Genomic DNA, 23,145 nt, shown 5'->3' on the forward strand with positions numbered 1-23,145 from the left:
TTTTTTGTTTTTGAATTTTAAGGGCTTTGGATGCATGTAAATTTGCCAGTTTTTGAATTCATTAGGATACTTTGCTCATTCCAAATTATATTACAAGAGAAAAACGCGTTGTAGATCTTATATCCTCTAAAATTGCGGTCGGCTTACAGTTTCCGAATAAAGTTCAACGTCTTACGAAACAAAGCTACTCATTGATTCGTGAATGGGTAAATTAAGGTGTTCATGAGCAGAAACGCGTAGAGTCGTACGATACGTAAGGTAACCGAAATTACTCAACCTCCACGATTCGCTTGTATCCCGTCACTGCAAATATGATGAGGTTTCAAACATGTTGGCACCTGGCGCGCTTTCGTGAGTTCATATATCGAAGATCGCACCACTAACCTCGGGAAAGTGCGTGCACGTCGGGTTCAAAATTGGAAGGGTCGGTCAGTTTCTCTATTAGTACAAAGCTCGTAATTCCCGTCGTACTCCTAAAATCAACGAAACAAAACGTCTTAGATACATAAAAGATAGGTTTGCGAAAAATATCTTAGTGGACGAGGGCCCATAAATACCGCCAAGAGTTTTATCGTATGTAGAGAAGAAACGCGACAAACAACTAACACAAAATTCCTATACCCGTGGTACTTGTGGAGTGTGCAGGAGTATATCCGGCCTCTAGTAACAACAAGTATCGAACTAACACCCCTTTCCTTCCTTCCTTTGATCTACGTTCTGGACCGGCAGGCGTCGGTACTGATCAGCATGCAGGGGTTATTGGAGATGCACATCGAAGGCTAAATCCCAAGCAGGAATCACTAAATTCGATTTACAACTCCAATCGATACTGATCAGTAACGAAGTGGCAACCGGTGGTGATCAATCAAGCTCAAGCTCAAGCTTGTCTGGTCGTGGCATGGAAGGAAAAGTCAAGGGAAAGACAATGTCCCGTTCATCTGAGCAGTAAATATAAGTTTTTGTCTCTAAATAAAATTCACATATTTTTTCAGAATTACCGGAAGGAACCAAAACTTGTGCATCCAAACTATCGAAAGAGTTAATTTAGTTTAGTACGATTATATTTTTATTTGAGTTGTTGAGATTATTTTTAGGTTGATTCTTGTATTGATATGTTGACTCAAGTCCTAATATATTTTCGCAAAAAAGGCGATCCTGATATTTTCAATTTGATTTTCGTTCATATCGATTGACGCAACCATCTGTTAAATTCTCGGACAGCTGTGGGGCTAGTGCTACAAACCTACGGACATAAACAGTTTCTCCCGAGCCGAAATTCGGGCGAAATTCAAACATCTGATGACAGGTGTTTGCTGGTATTACAATCTCCTAGAATGTTGCTAATAGTACGACAGCTTCTGATTGGCGACAGACACCTGCTCCATTCTAGCGAAGACAGTGCTCCACAGAACATTCTGTCCAGTCGCACCTCGGTGATACTGTAGGAGGGTAAAAACATACATGCAACACAAAACATCATACTCACTCTCTGTTTACCGCCGTCCAGCGCCGCCTGCAGGCCACTGATGTACTCGGCTACGGTGCGCGTCGCCGTCCGCCAGATCAACCGTTCCACCAGCGAGCGCTCGCTGACCCCCGGGCAGACGATGGTAACATTTTTACCGGCCACTGCCACTTGCTTCACCGTTGGAATGGTTTCGAGGTCTGTCAGGGAACAGAGAGAAAAAAAATCGGACATTATTTTGCTAGCTGGTGTTACAGTAGATAAAAACGTTTTTTTTTTCAGTGTTACCAGAAAGGTGGAATGTTTAGTTTAATTCTACCCGTTGCCAACGGTGTTTGCATTTATTAATTTTTGCACTACACAGTTGAAGGAGCAGCGTTTTTTTTTGTCTCCTACACCTGGAATGTACGCGACGGTGGCCGACAGTCGGTGCAGAGAAAATATTCAAATAAGATGACACCAAAAAATGGCCGGGACGCATACTAACCGATGTTGAAATAACCGAAAGATATTTGTTTCATTCGTGGAACTGTGGAACAAGGAAATATATGAAGATTCATGAAAGAGCGAACGGGTATCTGGGGTATCAAAGTTTTATTTAGTTTAAATAATTCCCAGCTCCGGTATGATACACGAGCGGGGGAACGACGCTTCACAATCGAATTGGATGACAGAGAGGAAGGAAGAAAATGCACTGTACAGATAAATTGACATGCGGTAATTGACGATATATGGTAAAAGGCTTTTGATGCCCGGCTAATATGGTTGCTTTAGTTACTCTGCCGAGTTTAAAATGCGTCTAACGTCCGGGGTGGAACGATGCAAACCGGGCCGACGTTGATTGACGGATCATCTATTTTTAAATAGCGTGAAAGTGTCCGTCTAGTGTCTAGTGTTTTCTAGTGCAGGTATATTTGGCTGTATACAAGCGCATATGCTTGTTTTGCAAACGTGATAGCGATTGCGATTGATGGAACTGTTAAATTGAGTAAAAAATACTGGTTTTGAGTTTATTATGCATATTGGATAGATTGTGCAACGGAATATTCCATTATTTGTGAGCGTATCTCCGATTGCTATCGGTGGAATTCAATGGAGTGATGATGAATAGAATGTTATTCTTTGGGTTGAGTGTGTTGTTTTCCACATAATGCATCGATAAAATGCATATTTTTTCGTATTGTTTCGTTGGATTCGTTTCAATGCATACTAATTAAATCTCATCCAGTATCGATTTCAAAATTGTATGGTTAGTTAATCAAAAATATACGGATAACGGCACATCCATAACTGTTGATACATCATCATTGTTTGCTTTAAATATTTACCGAATCACTCTAACGCATTTAAAATTAAGTAGAACAATGCATGTGAATACTAATTAATCCGGTAATGCTACGGAAAAACCGTATGGTTAGAATGCATTGAACTCTAATTGAAAATAAATCCACACCACAAACGTCTTTCAGTCGTACGACACCCTACGTTCCGTTTCACTGTGCGCGACGGAAGTAAAACTTCACCGAAACCGCAGAGAGCCTATCCGGATTGATGAGACGACAGCCGTCTGACAGCAGCTGACGGTCTGTTTGACTTTCTCGCGGCAGAAAAGAAGCAGTAAAAAACGGGTACGTGCTGCTCAATGAATTCCGAATGCCGGCGCAGTGAATCGAACTAACCGGATAACTTCCGTCCGGATGCCCGGATGCTAACAAGCGTACCCACATCGCATCGCCCAACACCCATCGATCGGAGTTGGCTTGTGATTTCTGGGACCGTATGATTTTGTTGGATTGATTTACAGACAGTTTGCCATTTTCTGCCCTTGGGTGCAACTGGGCAGGCATGCATGGAAGGTATCGTGCTACTCTGCACTAGATCGTACTAACCCTAATCAATCTAATAATAGTATATCCTATTTTTTTTTTTTTTTTTTTTTTTTTTGTTATAATTTTGTTTATTAGTCTGAGTTTTTAATGCAAAATTTGTCAATTGTCTAAATCTAGGTAAAAATTCAATTCGGCTAAGTCTATTCTAGCGGCATTACATTCATTAACAAAACAAATATATTTTATAAAAATTTTTAGGATTTCTATTCTCCGCCTTTCGTTTATTCCTGGTAAAGCAGGCCTTACTAAATCATCGAAATCGAACCGTCTCCATCCTCCCATGATTTCTGTAGTCCTCCGCCGAAGAACCGTCCAAGCTGGACCGACTCGTGCACATGTGCAGAATTTGTGATGGAGTGTTTCAGCTGTGTTGTCGTCACAGTATATGCAATTTTCATTTTCCACACGTTGCATTGTGAAAAGCAGTTTGCGATGCTCTATCTTTTCATTCACTAGTAAGTAGAGTTGTGATCGCTGCGCCGAGTTTAGCTTTCTTGTTGAAATATTCCGCCACGTGCGGGGCCAGTTGTTTGCTGAATGATTGCGTTCCACTCTTGGTACCTCAGTCTGTTGGATAAAGTACTGATGGATTTGATCGGTGGATGGGTTCTGTTGGATTTGATGGGGAAGTTGGGACAAGTTTGAAAGGATTATTTTGAGATCAGGGAATTCAATCGAGATTGCAGGGCGAGGATTTGCATGAAAAAGAAGGGATCTATAAAAAGGGAGGGAGTCGATCTCTTGTAAGTGACGGTTTAATGCGAGCGACTTACATTTTAGCGCCGGTAATTGCAGTTTCAGTCCACCGTTTTCTTTGCTACGCGCCAGTTGCGTCATGGGTACGCGTGCGACCATGCCTCTCCATAAAAACATACCCATTGTTGATGTTAGTTTCGCAATGTGCACACATAAGGGAGGCAATACGGATGTAAGGTACCATATCCTGGAGGTACCGAATGTGTTGAGTATTATGACCTTCTGGTGCAGCGTCAGCATACGCAGCGACTGCAACCACATTAGTTGCTTGAACTTCCTTACTGCAGTGTCCCAGTTCAACGTCGTCATCAGCCGTATAGAATTTGCAAATACCACACCCAGAATTTTGACTGTGTCGACTGTTTGCAGCCAGTGGGTGTCAATTTGGTTTCCTTCATAAAATCCCACATTAATGGCAACCGTCTTGGAAAGATTCAATTTTGCACCAGCAGCATTCTCAAAGCGAGTAAACAACCCATTCATCTCGTCGATCTGATTGATCGATGTGACGATCACACTTATGTCGTCTGCATAGGCCACTAGTAAATCATCTCCACACACACGTTCCAGTCTACACACTAGTGGATGTAGGTAGAGGACGAAGAGGTGCATGGACAGCGGGTCTCCCTGTCGTACCGAGCGCTGGATTTCGAACGAACGAGAGAGATGTCCGTTGATCAGCAGCCGAGAGGTGGATCGGCTAGCGATGAGCGAGAGTAAAGCGATGAGATCCCGATTGAAACCCAGCGAGCGCATGGTCTCGAAAAGGAATGAGTGTCGGACCCGATCAAATGCGTGATCGAGATCAAAACTGATTAGTTTCCCAGCGCGACGGCGATGTCGCAGGCTCGCAATACGATCCTTCAGAGCGAGAGTGGCTTGAAATATGTTACGCTCTGAGTTCGAGCATTTCTGCCCGTCACTCAAGATCCGATGTTCTTCCATCACTCGCTCCAGCCTAGTTTTAATTATTCTGGAGAAGAGCTTGTAATCGCTGTTGAGCAGCGAGATCGGACGGTATGACCTGGCTGTTTGATCGCCTCCTCTCTTTTTTACCAGTACTATTATACCTTCTACAAATGATCGTGGTAGATTCCCGTTGAGTGCTTCGTTCAACAGCAGGTTCAGTTCTCGGTGGATGACATCAAACATGCGGTGGTAAAATTCTCTCGGTATTCCATCGCAGCCGGGCGATTTCCGAGATGCGCTTGCTTTAATTGCAGACCAGATTTCTGCAGTCGTGATTTCACTCGTGCAAGATTCATTCGATGGGTCGTTGGGTGGGATAATATTCTCGCAAATAAATTCATTTTCGTTCTCTTCTCCTGCCTCTTCTGAATATAGAGTCGAAAAGTAGTCAACCATCTGTGTTTCGATCTCTCGTGGTTCTCTTATTAGTTCGCCTTGCTCTGTCTGCACCTGTGTGATGACGGTTTTCTTCCTTCGCCTCTCCCCTAGCTGGTATATAGATAAGGGTTCTCCTGCCACGTGCGTTTCATTGATCCGCATAAACGTGTAGGAAAACCTTCGTTGGAGAGCTAGCATTTCTCCTTTTAGTCGATTGATGGTAGATAGTAATTCGGGATGCTGGTAGTAATCGTCGTACGCTTGTCGGAGTGCACCGTATAGGTGTTGATGCTCTCTATGGAATTCATCAAATGCAGTCCGCGATTTCCATTTAAAAAAGCTTTTTATTTTTGGTTTGACAAACGCGAGCCACCATTCGATCCAAGAACCATAGTTTCTTCGTTGTCGGGTCCAATATTGCCACTTGTATTGAAATTCCGCAACGTTTTCGTCGGTCAGAAGGTGTGGTCGGAGAGACCAAAAACCGCGACCATGTTCTTGACCGAGATTCGGGAGACATAGTCGAAGTGTTAATGCTTTATGATCGGTGAATGAGCAAACGTGAGCATGTGCTGTCCGTAGATGATCCTGTAGACCGGTGCTCACGTAAATCCGATCAAGGCGCGAGCGTGCGTTACGACAAACGTACGTAAACCCGGGGTCGCGTGGACACAGTTTTTCCCATATATCATGTAGCTGCAGTTGTTGGACAATTACTTTGAGGGCGGGGCTCATGTTTGGGCTACTCGAATCACCTGCTCGAAGCACGCAGTTGAAATCGCCAGCCAAAATGACATTTGTGGTTCGATGCCGTAGGTAGTATGGGAGCGTCTCATTGAAAAAGTTCTCTCGATAGGCACGTTGTGTAGAGCCGGAGGGAGCGTAAACATTGCAGATCGTCGTATCTTGCACTCGCAGCGCAAGCAGTCGGCTATCCAAGCTTCTCTCAATGTGAGTGGCTTGGATGTGTTGTTTCAGCGCAATAGCTGTTCCTCTTCTCGAGTGGTCAATATTGAAGAAAACGACGTAACCCGGCAAGGAGAGGTGTTCGTTCTCTACTTCTTGTAGGCACACGATGTCGAGGCTATGGCTGTTGATGAAGGTTCGGAGCGCGTTCTGCTTCGTGGGGTTCGTAATTGTAGCGATGTTTATAGATGCGATGTTGTACGACGTGAGAGCCATTTAAAGAATGTATTCTGCCTCCATACCATCGTCATCGTCTTCCCGACGGGGCTTTTTACCAATCGGTTTGGTTCGGCTTCGTCTACTACTTGTAGAAGTGGAGGACTCATCTGTTTCGTTCCCGTTGTTGATTTTGCTCTGCAATCGCAGCGCGTTTTCCGGCTTTTTAAAGATGGTATCCGAACCCACGACAGGTTGCAATGGTGTTAGGAGAGACGTTTGCACGTTGGACACTTTCGTCTGCGAGCGTGTGGACATAACATTTGCTCCAGGTTGGGTACTCGTTTGTGTTTTCGGGCCCGAGGATTCACTCTGGCTCGAAGATTTTGGTAGTTCGGGAAACGCATCAGATGATAACGGTGGTGGAGCAAAAGGTTTTTGACCGACAGGTTTTCTATCTTGTTGCTTCACACCAGCTGATTTTTTGGGTTGATGACCGGTCACTGACCTGCCGGGCTGTCCAGTTTGCTTAGTCACGTTTGCGTAGCTCTTCTGGAATAGTAACTTTTTGTTCTGGACGCATGATATGCCAGTGTGCGCTTGTTCTCTGCAATGTCGGCATGATGGTGTTTGACCTTTGTACGTAATGAACGCTTGTTCTCCGTCGATTGTACTCCATGAGTCGATATTTCGCTTAACTAGCATACGGGCAGACCATACACCGAGCGGTATCCCTTCACATTCGTCACTCGCGCCCCATGATAACTCGCCAATCGAGATCACTTCACCATAGCCTTTAAGGAAATGGACAACCCTTTCTTCTGACACGTCTTCAGGAAGGTCATGAACTCTCACTTCGACACTACCATCTTCCAATGTAATACGAAGCCTAATTTTCTTCCCCTCACATTCCACTTCATGTTTTCCGTCGTGCTCATCTACAATTTTTTGTGCGAGCGTTAAGTCGCTGACCCTGACAAATGCACATGCCTCACCTCTATGGCACTGAAGTCGTTTGATATCTTCTCTTTTCAATTCGAGCACGGTACGACAGAAGCCGTAAAGTTTTTCAATAGTGGGTTTTACGGTAAACTGCGAGTAGTCGATTTTAATAGTATTCTCTCGCCTCATCGCGGAAACACGTAACACGCGACGCGGCACGGTACAATCGGAAAAAATTCTGTAATAGATGCTTGACTTGTGATAAGCGCAATCGAAAGAACGTCTGCACGTCTCAGAAGCTGAGCGGTATCTGGTATTCAACTGTGTCTGCTGGAATAATTGTTTTGAGGAACGCATGCAGACACTTATGGGTGATTTGAAATCGCTTTTTATAAACAGACTCAGATTCGATTGCAAGTTAAGTAGTGCAAAAGTATGCGAGTAGAAGTGGCTCGATATACATATACTAAAATGACAATAAAATTTCGTAGCCTAAAATATCGACAAATCAAGTTTGAAACAATGTTTAAATTAAAAGTTTTCGAGTTCGTATTCCATTTAGCATTGCTGTGATTTTAATTTTGTGACGTTCAAAAGAACACTTTCCGGCGAATCTAGTGAGACTGTGGATTCGAGGAAAAGATGGAGGTTAGTATTTTAAGTTGAAAGTCAGTATTATGATTTCACCAAGTTCAAAACTTCGCTGGACTCACGAAAGGAAGTATTTTTGACCGTGATAAAATCGAAACTGCACTGTATTCCAATTTATTTTGATAAATTATGTGTTTTTTTCTTCTTCACGAATCAATAAATTATGTGTTAAACATATAAAATTTTAGTAACTTTGTTTACCTGTTTATTGTTCGCTTTATACTTTAGCTTTTTTCTTTTTTTTTTTACATTCTAGTTTTAACTTTTTACTTATTACGCCGAGAAGTGCTTCCAAAGGCCAGAAAAGGCCAATATAGAAAATGATCCTAAATTGCGCTCAGAATCGTCGAAAAGTGCTTCTGAAGGACAGAAAAGGCCAAAATAAAAAATGATCGCAAATTGCGCTCAGAATCGCCGAAAGGTGCTTCTTAAGGCCTGAAAGGACCAAAAGGATAATGATCCCAAAATAAGTTCGAAAGGCAGGAAAAGGCCAAAAATGGAAATAATATCCAAATTGAGCTCAGTATCGCCGAAACGTGCTTACAAAAGCCAGAAAAGGCTATAATAGACAATGATCCCAAATTGAGCTAAGAATCGTCGAAAAGTGCTTCTGAAGGCCAGAAAAGGTAAAAATAAAAACCCTCAATTAATCCACCTAGTGGTGCAGAAGCCTTTGTTATACTTTTTTTTTGTAAGATTTGGACCACTGCGACCATTATTTTGATCTTTTGTGGTATTTGTTATACTAACTATAATTGTATACTTATTAGGCTGCCTATAATCGCATATCAGTCTCATCTTCATTTTTATCAAGTTGAGAAAACTTGAAAAAAGTATTTTTCGTGTTTAAGTTATTTTAACTGTTGAGCGTGGTTTATTCCCATATTTTCGACATGTTATAATGAGATAGACATTTACCATTTACCATACCTTCTCTATAAGAACGACAAGAATGCACGTGGGACTGGTATGCGATTATAGGCAGTAGGCCAGTAAATTTCAAATCGTATAACAACGTAAATCCAATTTCAATTATGAATAAAATGAATTCAAATGATAATTTTCAGAAGGTGAACCAAAGACGATCTTTGAACTATAGCTTGACGTGGTTTTCGCAAATATTATGGATGATATCACTGGAGTATATGGGTCTTATTTTTTCAATCGAGAACCAATTTTTAAATGCTGGATAGAAGCAACAATTTTTTTTTAAATAAACAGAAACAGTAAACAGTAATCAGTATTAGATACCAAAGATGCTGATTTCATACTAGAACAGCAAATATGTATGTTAGGTCGAGGCAGTTCTAATTTTTTAATTCCTCATAATCCAGGTTTGAATACCACATTCGCATTATTTTTAGAAATCGCAGGACCTAGAATTATGAATCAGTATCAAGTCGTTTTTACGAATTGAAGCAAACTTCTACTAACCTCAGATCAGCATTAAAAAGAAAAAAAAATATAACCAGGGACGAAAGTTGTCAATTCAATTCTATCTCAAATGCATAATCTGAGCATGAAGGTTTTCACGACATTTGAGAGATTTGGATTTTCGGAGTGTAGACGAGAACATTATTCTTTTCGAAGGCCTAGGCTGTACAATAAAATCCGAAATAAAGACTTTATAAAACTTCCTGCGATAACGAGAAATGGAATAACATATTTGCACTTTGTCTTAAATGAGAAATCATTATTTATATCTTATATGAGCGTAGTGTATCATATCATAGGAATAAGTGACTTTCCACCTGCGCACAGTAGTAAACGTGTATAGCCATGTAAAGTTGCTCCAGTTTCATCCAAGCTACAAATGATCGCATCTCGATGTTCACAATTTTTTAAATTCTTGGTCACGAGTTAAAAGTATATTTAGAACCTAATATTAAACATCAAATAAAAGTTCATCTGAAAAATTTTCCAGCTGTTCAAAACGTAGCATTGCAAACAAAACATCGATTTTTTTTTTTAGTTTTCTGCATCTGCAATTGATTATATATTTTAAAGAAAGTGTGGACGGAAGCTTCGCAAACAAGAAAAGAAGCTAAGTAAGCATTGCAATTTGCTCTAAAATTAATCTATTTACACCAGTTAAGACGCACTACGAAAAGTGTAAAAATTATGCAAAGTTGTCGATGATTGTTGCTCTCCTTCGAGAAATAAATAGCGATACGAAAAAAGAGGGATAGAGGAGAAGGAAAAGCATGGAGAGAGAGATAAATTATCCAGAATGTAAAATATCCCATGTCTAAAATATACTTTGGTCAAAACTCTACAGTTCAAGCAACCAATGGAAATCGCACTCAGTATGATTTTCAAAGAGCTCCGGGGCTTTCTGTTGGGCATGCGAACATCAAAATCGGAATATGCGTACTGTAAAAAGGGTGTTTTTTTGTTGTTTTTTTTGTTGGATTCAGATATACTACACATATAAACAACATATAAACAACATATTTACACATCTATACATACAGGCACACATTCACATACATACAGAAATTGTTCAGTTCGTCGATCTGAGTCGATTGGTATACAACACATGGCCCTCCGTGCCATTCATTTTGCCTTAAAATTTAAATGTCTAAAATAAAAAATACTCTTCGATCAATAATTCAAAATCTAAGCCACTAATCAAAAATCCACTCGGTAGCATTCTGGGGGAGAACAGTAGCTTTCGTTTGCGTATAAGATCATCAAAATTGGATATTGCGTTCTGTAAGAAAGGTGCGTTAGTTTTTTGCGGCACATACATACAGACAACATACATACACACACACACACACACGCATACACACACATACACACGAACAAACATTGCTCAGTTCGTCGAGCTGAGTCGAATGGTATATACGATTCGGCCCTCCGGATCTTGAATCCATTTTGCGTTTTTGGACCGATTTTATAACCTTTGTTTAGTATAACAAAGGTAATAGTATAACATAGGTAATAGTATACCAAAGGCAAAAACTATCGCAAATTGCGCTCAAAATCGCCGAAAAGAGCTTCTGAAAGCCAGAAAAGAAAATGATCCTGAATTGAGCTCAGATTCGCCGAAAAGTGCTTCTAAAGGCCAGAAAAGGCCAAAATAAAAAATGATCCCAAATTGAGCTCAGAATCGCCGAAAAGTCCCAAAAAGGCCAAGAAAGGAAATGATCCCAAATTGCGCTCAGAAGCGCCGAAAAGTGCATCTAAAGGCCGGAAAAGGCCAAAATAGAAAATGATCCCAAATTGAGCTCAGAATCGCCGAAAAGTCCTTCAAAGGCCAAAAAGGAAAATGATCAAAAGTTGCGCTCAGAAGCGTCGAAAAGTGCTTCTAAAGGCCAGAAAAGGCCAAAAAGGGAAATGATCCCAAATTGAGCTCAGAATTGCCGAAAAGTGCATCTAAAGGCCGGAGGCCAAAATAGAAAATGATCCCAAATTGAGCTCAGAATCGCCGAAAAGTCCCAAAAAGGCCAAAAAAGGAAATGATCCGACATTGCGCTCAGAAGCGCCGAAAAGTGCATCTAAAGGCCGGAAAAGGCCAAAATAGAAAATGATCCCAAATCGAGCTCAGAATCGCCGAAAAGTCCTTCAAAGGCCAAAAAGGAAAATGATCAAAAGTTGCGCTCAGAAGCGTCGAAAAGTGCTTCTAAAGGCCAGAAAAGGCCAAAAAGGGAAATGATCCCAAATTGAGCTCAGAATTGCCGAAAAGTGCATCTAAAGGCCGGAGGCCAAAATAGAAAATGATCCCAAATTGAGCTCAGAATCGCCGAAAAGTCCCAAAAAGGCCAAATAAGGATATGATCCCAAATTGCGCTCAGAAGCGCCGAAAAGTGCATCTGAAGGCCAGAAAAGGTCAAAATAGAAAATGATCCCAAATTGAGCTCAGAATCGCCGAAAAGTCCTTCGAATGCCATAATAGAAAATGGTCCCAAATTGAGCTCAGAATCACCAAAAAATGCTTCTAAAACCCGGAAAAGGCTTAAAAGAAAATGATCCCAAATTGAGCTCAGAATCGTCTGAAAGTGCTTCTAAAAGCCAGAAAAGGCTAAAAAAATAATCCCAAATTATGCTCAGAATCGCCGAAAAGTGCTTCTAAAGGCCAGAAAGGCCAAAATAGGATATGATCCCAAATTGTGCTCAGAAGCGTCGAAAAGTGCTTCTAAAGGCCAAAAAGGAAAATGATCCAAAATTGTGCTCAGAATCGCCGAAAAGTGCTTCTAAAGGCCAGAAAAGGCCAAAAAGGAAAATGATCCCAAATTGAGCTCAGAATCGCCGAAAAGTGCTTCTAAAGGCCAGAAAAGGCCAAAAAGGGAAATGATCCCAAATTGAGCTCAGAATCGCCGAAAAGTGCTCCTGAAGGCCAGAAAAGGCCAAAAAGGAAAATGATCCCAAATTGTGCTCAGAATCGCCGGAAAGTGCTTCTAAAGGCCAGAAAAGGCCAAAAAGGATAATGATCCCAAATCGAGCTCAGAATCGCCGAAAAGTCCTTCAAAGGCCAAAAAGGAAAATGATCAAAAGTTGCGCTCAGAAGCGTCGAAAAGTGCTTCTAAAGGCCAGAAAAGGCCAAAGAGGGAAATGATCCCAAATTGAGCTCAGAATTGCCGAAAAGTGCTTCTAAAGGCCGGAGGCCAAAATAGAAAATGATCCCAAATTGAGCTCAGAATCGCCGAAAAGTCCCAAAAAGGCCAAAAAAGGAAATGATCCGACATTGCGCTCAGAAGCGCCGAAAAGTGCATCTAAAGGCCGGAAAAGGCCAAAATAGAAAATGATCCCAAATCGAGCTCAGAATCGCCGAAAAGTCCTTCAAAGGCCAAAAAGGAAAATGATCAAAAGTTGCGCTCAGAAGCGTCGAAAAGTGCTTCTAAAGGCCAGAAAAGGCCAAAAAGGGAAATGATCCCAAATTGAGCTCAGAATTGCCGAAAAGTGCATCTAAAGGCCGGAGGCCAAAATAGAAAATGATCCCAAATTGAGCTCAGAATCGCCGAAAAGTCCTTCGAAGGCCAAAGAGGGAAATGATCCCAAGTTGCGCTCAAAGGCGTCGAAAAGTGCTTCTAAAGGCCAGAAAAGGCCAAAAAGGAAAATGATCCCAAATTGTGCTCAGAATCGCCGAAAAGTGCTTCTAAAGGCCAGAATAGGGCCTATAAGGAAAATGATCCCAATTTGAGCTCAGAAACGCCGAAAAGTGCCTCTTAAAGTCAGAAAAGGCCAAAATAGAAAATGATCCCAAATTGAGCTCAGAATCGCCGAAAAGTCCTTCGAAGGCCAAAGAGGGAAATGATCCCAAGTTGCGCTCAAAGGCGTCGAAAAGTGCTTCTAAAGGCCAGAAAAGGCCAAAAAGGAAAATGATCCCAAATTGTGCTCAGAATCGCCGAAAAGTGCTTCTAAAGGCCAGAAAAGGCCAAAAAGGGAAATGATCCCAAAATGGGAAATGATCCCAAATTGTGCTCGGAATCGCCGGAAAGTGCTTCTAAAGGCCAGAAAAGGCCTATAAGGAAAATGATCCCAATTTGAGCTCAGAAACGCCGAAAAGTGCCTCTTAAAGTCAGAAAAGGCCAAAATAGAAAATGATCCCAAATTGTGCTCAGAAGCGTCGAAAAGTGCTTCTAAAAGCCTAAAAAGGCCAAAAAGGGAAATGATCCCAAATTGAGCTCAGAATCGCCGAAAAGTCCCAAAAAGGCCAAATAAGGATATGATCCCAAATTGCGCTCAGAAGCGCCGAAAAGTGCATCTGAAGGCCAGAAAAGGTCAAAATAGAAAATGATCCCAAATTGAGCTCAGAATCGCCGAAAAGTCCTTCGAATGCCATAATAGAAAATGGTCCCAAATTGAGCTCAGAATCACCAAAAAGTGCTTCTAAAACCCGGAAAAGGATTAAAAGAAAATGATCCCAAATTGAGCTCAGAATCGTCTGAAAGTGCTTCTAAAAGCCAGAAAAGGCTAAAAAAAAAAATAATCCCAAATTATGCTCAGAATCGCCGAAAAGTGCTTCTAAAGGCCAGAAGAGGCCAAAATAGGATATGATCCTAAATTGTGCTCAGAAGCGTCGAAAAGTGCTTCTAAAGGCCAGAAAAGGCCAAAAAGGAAAATGATCCCAAATTGTGCTCAGAGTCGCCGAAAAGTGCTTCTAAAGGCCAGAAAAGGCCAAAAAGGATAATGATCCCAAATTGTACTCAGAATCGCCGAAAAGTGCTTCTAAAGGCCAGAAAAGGCCAAAAAGGGAAATGATCCCAAATTGAGCTCAGAATTGCCGAAGAGTGCATCTAAAGGCCGGAGGCCAAAATAGAAAATGATCCCAAATTGAGCTCAGAATCGCCGAAAAGTCCTTCAAAGGCCAAAAAGGGAAATGATCCCAAGTTGCGCTCAGAAGCGACGAAAAGTGCTTCTAAAGGCCAGAAAAGGCCAAAAAGGAAAATGATCCCAAATTGTGCTCAGAATCGCCGAAAAGTGCTTCTAAAGGCCAGAAAAGGCCAAAAAGGAAAATGATCCCAAATTGTGCTCAGAATCGCCGAAAAGTGCTTCTAAAGGCCAGAAAAGGCCAAAAAGGGAAATGATCCCAAAATGGGAAATGATCCCAAAATGTGCTCAGAATCGCCGGAAAGTGCTTCTAAAGGCCAGAAAAGGCCTACAAGGAAAATGATCCCAATTTGAGCTCAGAAACGCCGAAAAGTGCCTCTTAAAGTCAGAAAAGGCCAGAATAGAAAATGATCCCAAATTGTGCTCAGAAGCGTCGAAAAGTGCTTCTAAAAGCCTAAAAAGGCCAAATAGGGAAATGATCCCAAATTGAGCTCAGAATCGCCGAAAAGTGCTTCTAAAAGGCCAGAAAAGGCCAAAAAGGAAAATGATCCGAAATAGAGCTCAGAATCGCCGAAAAGTGCTTCTAAAGGCCAGAAGGGCCAAAAAGGAAAATGATCCCAAATTGTGCTCAGAATCGCCGAAAAGTGCTTCTAAAGGCCAGAAAAGGCCAAAGAGGGAAATGATCCCAAATTGTGCTCAGAATCGCCGAAAAGTGCTTCTAAAGGCCAGAAAAGGCCAAAAAGGGAAATGATCCCAAATTGTGGTCAGAATCGCCGAAAAGTGCATCTGGAGGTCAGAAAAGGCCAAAAAGGAAAATGATCAAAAATTGAGCTCAGAATCGCCGAAAAGTGCCCCTGAAGGCCAGAAAAGGCCAAAAAGGAAAATGATCCCAAATTGTGCTCAGAATCGCCGGAAAGTGCTTCTAAAGGCCAGAAAAGGCCAAAAAGGGAAATGATCCCAAATTGAGCTCAGAATTGCCGAAAAGTGCATCTAAAGGCCGGAAAGGCCAAAATAGAAAATGATCCCAAATTGAGCTCAGAATCGCCGAAAAGTCCTTCAAAGGCCAAAAAGGGAAATGATCCCAAGTTGCGCTCAGAAGCGTCGAAAAGTGCTTCTAAAGGTCAGAAAAGGCCAAAAAAGAAAATGATCCCAAATTGTGCTCAGAATCGCCGAAAAGTGCTTCTAATGGCCAGAAAAGGCCAAAAAGGGAAATGATCCCAAATTGAGCTCAGAATCGCCGAAAAGTGCTTCTAAAAGCTTAAAAAGGCCAAAAAGGAAAATGATCCAAAATTGAGCTCAGAATCGCCGAAAAGTGCTTCTAAATGCCAGAAAAGGCCAAAAAGGAAAATGATCCCAAATTGTGCTCAGAATCGCCGAAAAGTGCTTCTGAAGGCCAGAAAAGGCCAAAAAGGAAAATGATCCCAAATTGTGCTCAGAATCGCCGAAAAGTGCTTCTAAAGGCCAGAAAAGGCCAAAAAGGAAAATGATCCCAAATTGAGCTCAGAATCGCCGAAAAGTGCTTCTAAAGGCCAGAAAAGGCCAAAAAGGAAAATGATCCCAAATTGTGCTCAGAATCGCCGAAAAGTGCTTCTGAAGGCCAGAAAAGGCCAAAGAGGGAAATGATCCCAAATTGTGCTCAGAATCGCCGAAAAGTGCTTCTAAAGGCCAGAAAAGGCCAAAAAGGGAAATGATCCCAAATTCGCCGAAAGTGCTTCTAAAGGCCAGAAAAGGCCAAAAAGGGAAATGATCCCAAAAAGGGAAATGATCCCAAATTGTGCTCAGAATCGCCGGAAAGTGCTTCTAAAGGCCAGAAAATGCCTAAAAGGGAAATGATCCCAATTTGAGCTCAGAAACGCCGTAAAGTGCCTCTAAAAGTCAGAAAAGGCCAGAATAGAAGATGATCCCAAATTGTGCTCAGAAGCGTCGAAAAGTGCTTCTAAAAGCCTAAAAAGGCCAAAAAGGAAAATGATCCCAAATTGTGCTCAGAATCGCCGAAAAGTGCTTCTAAAGGCCAGAAAAGGCCAAAGAGGGAAATGATCCCAAATTGTGCTCAGAATCGCCGAAAAGTGCTTCTAAAGGCCAGAAAAGGCCAAATAGGGAAATGATCCCAAATTGTGCTCAGAATCGCCGAAAAGTGCTCTAAAGGCCAGAAAAGGCCAAAAAGGGAAATGATCCCAAATTGTGCTCAGAATCGCCGAAAAGTGCTTCTAAAGGCCAGAAAAGGCCAAAAAGGAAAATGATCCCAAATTGTGCTCAGAATCGCCGAAAAGTGCTTCTAAAGGCCATAAAAGGCCAAAAAGGGATATGATCCCAAATTGAGCTCAGAATTGCCGAAAAGTGCATCTAAAGGCCGGAAAGGCCAAAATAGAAAATGATCCCAACTTGAGCTCAGAATCGCCGAAAAGTCCTTCAAATGCCAAAAAGGGAAATGATCCCAAGTTGCGCTCAGAAGCGTCGAAAAGTACTAAAGGTCAGAAAAGGCCAAAAAGGGAAATGATCCCAAATTGAGCTCAGAATCGCCGAAAAGTGCTTCTAAAAGCCTAAAAAGGCCTACAAGGAAAATGATCCCAATTTGAGCTCAGAAACGCCGAAAAGTGCCTCTTAAAGTCAGAAAAGGCCAGAATAGAAAATGATCCCAAATTGTGCTCAGAAGCGTCGAAAAGTGCTTCTAAAAGCCTAAAAAGGCCAAATAGGGAAATGATCCCAAATTGAGCTCAGAATCGCCGAAAAGTGCTTCTAAAAGGCCAGAAAAGGCCAAAAAGGAAAATGATCCGAAATAGAGCTCAGAATCGCCGAAAAGTGCTTCTAAAGGCCAGAAGGGCCAAAAAGGAAAATGATCCCAAATTGTGCTCAGAATCGCCGAAAAGTGCTTCTAAAGGCCAGAAAAGGCCAAAGAGGGAAATGATCCCAAATTGTGCTCAGAATCGCCGAAAAGTGCTTCTAAAGGCCAGAAAAGGCCAAAAAGGGAAATGATCCCAAATTGTGGTCAGAATCGCCGAAAAGTGCATCTGGAGGTCAGAAAAGGCCAAAAAGGAAAATGATCAAAAATTGAGCTCAGAATCGCCGAAAAGTGCCCCTGAAGGCCAGAAAAGGCCAAAAAGGAAAATGATCCCAAATTGTGCTCAGAATCGCCGGAAAGTGCTTCTAAAGGCCAGAAAAGGCCAAAGAGGGAAATGATCCCAAATTGAGCTCAGAATTGCCGAAAAGTGCATCTAAAGGCCGGAAAGGCCAAAATAGAAAATGATCCCAAATTGAGCTCAGAATCGCCGAAAAGTCCTTCAAAGGCCAAAAAGGGAAATGATCCCAAGTTGCGCTCAGAAGCGTCGAAAAGTGCTTCTAAAGGTCAGAAAAGGCCAAAAAAGAAAATGATCCCAAATTGTGCTCAGAATCGCCGAAAAGTGCTTCTAATGGCCAGAAAAGGCCAAAAAGGGAAATGATCCCAAATTGAGCTCAGAATCGCCGAAAAGTGCTTCTAAAAGCTTAAAAAGGCCAAAAAGGAAAATGATCCAAAATTGAGCTCAGAATCGCCGAAAAGTGCTTCTAAATGCCAGAAAAGGCCAAAAAGGAAAATGATCCCAAATTGTGCTCAGAATCGCCGAAAAGTGCTTCTGAAGGCCAGAAAAGGCCAAAAAGGAAAATGATCCCAAATTGTGCTCAGAATCGCCGAAAAGTGCTTCTAAAGGCCAGAAAAGGCCAAAAAGGAAAATGATCCCAAATTGAGCTCAGAATCGCCGAAAAGTGCTTCTAAAGGCCAGAAAAGGCCAAAAAGGAAAATGATCCCAAATTGTGCTCAGAATCGCCGAAAAGTGCTTCTGAAGGCCAGAAAAGGCCAAAGAGGGAAATGATCCCAAATTGTGCTCAGAATCGCCGAAAAGTGCTTCTAAAGGCCAGAAAAGGCCAAAAAGGGAAATGATCCCAAATTCGCCGAAAGTGCTTCTAAAGGCCAGAAAAGGCCAAAAAGGGAAATGATCCCAAAAAGGGAAATGATCCCAAATTGTGCTCAGAATCGCCGGAAAGTGCTTCTAAAGGCCAGAAAATGCCTAAAAGGGAAATGATCCCAATTTGAGCTCAGAAACGCCGTAAAGTGCCTCTAAAAGTCAGAAAAGGCCAGAATAGAAGATGATCCCAAATTGTGCTCAGAAGCGTCGAAAAGTGCTTCTAAAAGCCTAAAAAGGCCAAAAAGGAAAATGATCCCAAATTGTGCTCAGAATCGCCGAAAAGTGCTTCTAAAGGCCAGAAAAGGCCAAAGAGGGAAATGATCCCAAATTGTGCTCAGAATCGCCGAAAAGTGCTTCTAAAGGCCAGAAAAGGCCAAATAGGGAAATGATCCCAAATTGTGCTCAGAATCGCCGAAAAGTGCTCTAAAGGCCAGAAAAGGCCAAAAAGGGAAATGATCCCAAATTGTGCTCAGAATCGCCGAAAAGTGCTTCTAAAGGCCAGAAAAGGCCAAAAAGGAAAATGATCCCAAATTGTGCTCAGAATCGCCGAAAAGTGCTTCTAAAGGCCATAAAAGGCCAAAAAGGGATATGATCCCAAATTGAGCTCAGAATTGCCGAAAAGTGCATCTAAAGGCCGGAAAGGCCAAAATAGAAAATGATCCCAACTTGAGCTCAGAATCGCCGAAAAGTCCTTCAAATGCCAAAAAGGGAAATGATCCCAAGTTGCGCTCAGAAGCGTCGAAAAGTACTAAAGGTCAGAAAAGGCCAAAAAGGGAAATGATCCCAAATTGAGCTCAGAATCGCCGAAAAGTGCTTCTAAAAGCCTAAAAAGGCCAAAAAGGAAAATGATCCCAAATTGTGCTCAGAAGCGCCGAAGAGTGCTTCTAAAGGCCAAAAAGGAAAATGATCCCAAATTGAGCTCAGAATCGCCGAAAAGTGCTTCTAAATGCCAGAAAAGGCCAAAAAGGGAAATGATCCCAAATTGTGCTCAGATTCGCCGAAAAGTGCTTCTAAATGCCAAAAAGAAAAATGATCCCAAATTGTGCTCAGAATCGCAGGAAAGTGCTTCTAAAGGCCAGAAAAGGCCAAAAAGGAAAATGATCCCAATTTGAGCTCAGAAACGCCGAAAAGTGCTTCTAAAGGCCAGAAAAGGCCAAAAAGGAAAATGATCCCAAATTGTGCTCAGAATCGCCGAAAAGTGCTTCTGAAGGCCAGAAAAGGCCAAATAGGGAAATGATCCCAAATTGTGCTCAGAATCGCCGAAAAGTGCTTCTAAAGGCCAGAAAAGGCCAAAGAGGGAAATGATCCCAAATTGTGCTCAGAATCGCCGAAAAGTGCTTCTAAAGGCCAGAAAAGGCCAAAAAGGGAATTGATCCCAAAAAGGGAAATGATCCCAAATTGTGCTCAGAATCGCCGGAAAGTGCTTCTAAAGGCCAGAAAATGCCTAAAAGGAAAATGATCCCAATTTGAGCTCAGAAACGCCGAAAAGTGCCTCTAAAAGTCAGAAAAGGCCAAAAAGGAAAATGATCCCAAATTGAGCTCAGAATCGCCGAAAAGTGCTTCTAAAGGCCAGAAAGGCCAAAAAGGAAAATGATCCCAAATTGTGCTCAGAATCGCCAAAAAGTGCTTCTAAAGGCCAGAAAAGGCCAAAAAGGGAAATGATCCCAAATTGTGCTCAGAATCGCCGAAAAGTGCTTCTAAAAGCCTAAAAAGGCCAAAAAGGAAAATGATCCCAAATTGAGCTCAGAATCGCCGAAAAGTGCCTCTAAAAGTCAGAAAAGGCCAGGATAGAAGATGATCCCAAATTGTGCTCAGAAGCGTCGAAAAGTGCTTCTAAAAGCCTAAAAAGGCCAAAAAGGAAAATGATCAAAAATTGAGCTCAGAATCACCGAAAAGTGCTTCTAAAGGCCAGAAAAGGCCAAAAAGGAAAATGATCCCAAATTGTGCTCAGAATGGCCGAAAAGTGCTTCTTAAGGCCAGAAAAGGCCAAAAAGGGAAATGATCCCAAATTGTGCTCAGAATCGCCGAAAAGTGCTTCTAAAGGCCAGGAAAGACCAAAAAGGGAAATGATCCCAAATTGTGCTCAGAATCGCCGAAAAGTGCTTCTAAAGGCCAGAAAAGGCCGAAAAGGGAAATGATCCCAAATTGTGCTCAGAACCGCCGAAAAGTGCTTCTAAAGGCCAGAAAAGGCCAAAAAGGAAAATGATCCCAAATAGAGCTCAGAATCGCCGAAAAGTGCTTCTAAAGGCCAGAAAAGGCCAAAAAGGAAAATGATCCTAATTTGAGCTCAGAAGCGCCGAAAAGTGCATTTGAGGCCAGCAAAGGCCAAAAAAAAAAGATCCTGAAATGAGCTCAGAAGCACCGAAAAGTGCCACTAAATGCTAGAAAAGACAAAAATAGAAAATAATTAGACCTGTGCGCCGACCATATCACCGGCGGCGGCGGCGTAGAAAACATTTTACCTCGGCGGCGATCGGCGCGCCGGCGTGACGCCGTTAGCTTTTATCAGCGGCGGCGGCGGCGGCGTGTATCGGCGTGACACTAATTACCACTTATAAAATATTGCGCATAATGTGTGCTTTTGTACTCTCATGTTCGATTTTTTTTAATTGACCGTTCATAAATAAAAATGTATGCGTCAGAGTTGTAAGAATGTCAAAAATAGAAATAAAAATGGTAAGATATCAAGTAAACAAACAATTGAATAACCAGAAAATAATAAACCAAGCAGAGAAAGTACAAACAAGTGTAAATCCCAAAAAAAATCATCAACGAGCCCACAACAAAAAATTACATGGAATACTGTTCCCAGAGACGCTCAATTTAGGATAAAAGATAGATAGTTTTTTGATATGTTGATTTCGATTAACCGTAGACCTTCTTTGGGAAAATTCGATAAATCTTACGTTAGAGAGTCGTTTTTAACTTTCATATATTTTGTTAGGTTACCAATGGAATAACTGAAAAAATGGGAAACTCTTTTCAATCGAATAGAGTTCTTCGGTAAACACCACAGTTTCTTCATTTTCTATTGCGACTTTTGGGATAAAACTGACCAGAGGTGAAGCATTAAGTCCTCCTCGGGTAATTGTGGTTGTGACGCGGTGTTGGTAGGAGCAACGAGGTTTCGTTAAGACTCCTACCTCTTGACAAAATAAGTCTTTCTTATAATAAATCTGTTCTGAGGAATATTAATCCTCAATTCCCTGGAATTGTAATTGGCGGTATGGGCACAAGAAACGAGGTTTCGATAAGGTTCCTTCATTTTGCCATAATGGCCAGAGGGGAACGTTAAGTGTAGTCTCACTCCTGGCAATTGTATTTTGGCAATATTGGTAGAATAGTAAGAGGCTCGTTATAGTAGAGCAGTAAGCCTGAAACGAAAGGGTAAACTCTCTCACACAAGCACAAGCACGGATATAAATGAAAAGCGTACATTTACTGCCAATAATATGTAGTGCGGAATACAGAAAACACCTGGCCAATGTCACAATAGATCAAATGTCTCTGATCGCAGTGATGAGTCCGCACAGAGGAAAAAAAATAAAAATTAACGAGAAATCAGCAGAAAATATAGTCGTGCTTGAAAATGTTGACGAAAAAACTATCTACAAAAATGTCTGTTCCAGCGCAACTATTTAATTTGCGCAAAATTTTCAGTGAATTCCCGCATTTTGATCTCGAAAAAAAAACTTTGTATTCTAAAGAAAATTACCAAATAATTGATGAAAAAACACTAGTCATTTTTCATAAATTTTTTGAACATTTAAGACTGCTCATACGTTTGCATAAAAATAAAAAATAAATGTTATGATAACTGAAACAATTTTCTCGAAGCAAACTGACGAAGCAAATCACTGATAATGACATTGATATTTTTGATTTCATTCGATAAAAAAGTCTGAATATTTATTGTCAAATATTGTATCAAATTTCCACAAATTAAAATAATTTACACTTAGGTACATTCGTAAATACACGCTCAGGAGAGGGAAGGTACTTAACGAAGTGTTTCACTGCGTGAGGCCACCATGCAAAATTGCATTACGTAGGGGTGAAGGGGTATTGAGAATTTCCAAATTCCGCATTACCTAATACCTATACGAGTGTTCCGTTATCGGCTGTGATTTGCGGTTTTTCTATAACCAGGAAAAAATCCAGCATACACAATCACTATCGGCGCGGTAAAGATTTTATCGGCGGCGCACCAAAAATTTCTTCGGCGGCGCGCCGAGTCCAAATCATCGGCGGCGGCGGCGTGCGTAAAAGTGTCGGCGGCGGCGGCGCGGCGTGGCGGCGCACAGGACTAAAAATAATCCCAAATTGAGCTCAGAAACGCCGAAAAGTGCCTCTAAAGTCCAGAAAAGGCCAAAATAGAAAATGATTCCAAATTGAGCTCAGAATAGCTAAAAGCCCCTTCTAAAGGCCGAAATAAATAATGATCTCAAATTAAGCTTAGAATTAGCCCCTTCTAAAGGCAAAAATAGGAAATGGTCTCAAACTGAGCTCAGAATCGTTGAAAATTGCTTCTATTGCCAGAAAAGGCCAAAGTTTATTATGATCACAAATTGAGCTCAAAATTGCCGAAAAGTACTTCTAAGGGCCAGAAATGGATAAAATTGAATATCAATTTGAGCCCAGAATCGCCGAAATATGCTTCTGAAAGCCAGAAAAGGCCAAAATAGAAAATGATCCCAAATTTAACCCATATTCACCGAAAAGTACTTCTAAGGGCCAGAAAAGGCCAAAATAGAAATTG

General features: G+C 41.6%; 1 protein-coding gene across 5 annotated transcripts in view; it reads right to left on the reverse strand.

The window, feature by feature from the left end:
* LOC129718547 (tyrosine-protein phosphatase 99A-like) overlaps positions 1-23,145 on the reverse strand; it is a 295,684-nt gene that overhangs the window by 152,875 nt on the left and 119,664 nt on the right. For all 5 annotated transcript variants that reach the window (XM_055669421.1, XM_055669417.1, XM_055669420.1 and 2 more), the window contains exon 3: positions 1,487-1,665. In XM_055669421.1, the coding sequence (XP_055525396.1) occupies positions 1,487-1,665 (179 nt within the window). The remainder of the gene's footprint in view (positions 1-1,486; positions 1,666-23,145) is intronic.

The sequence above is a fragment of the Wyeomyia smithii genome, chromosome 1, assembly GCF_029784165.1.
Source record: "Wyeomyia smithii strain HCP4-BCI-WySm-NY-G18 chromosome 1, ASM2978416v1, whole genome shotgun sequence".
In the NCBI taxonomy this organism is placed as follows: Eukaryota; Metazoa; Arthropoda; class Insecta; order Diptera; family Culicidae; genus Wyeomyia; species Wyeomyia smithii.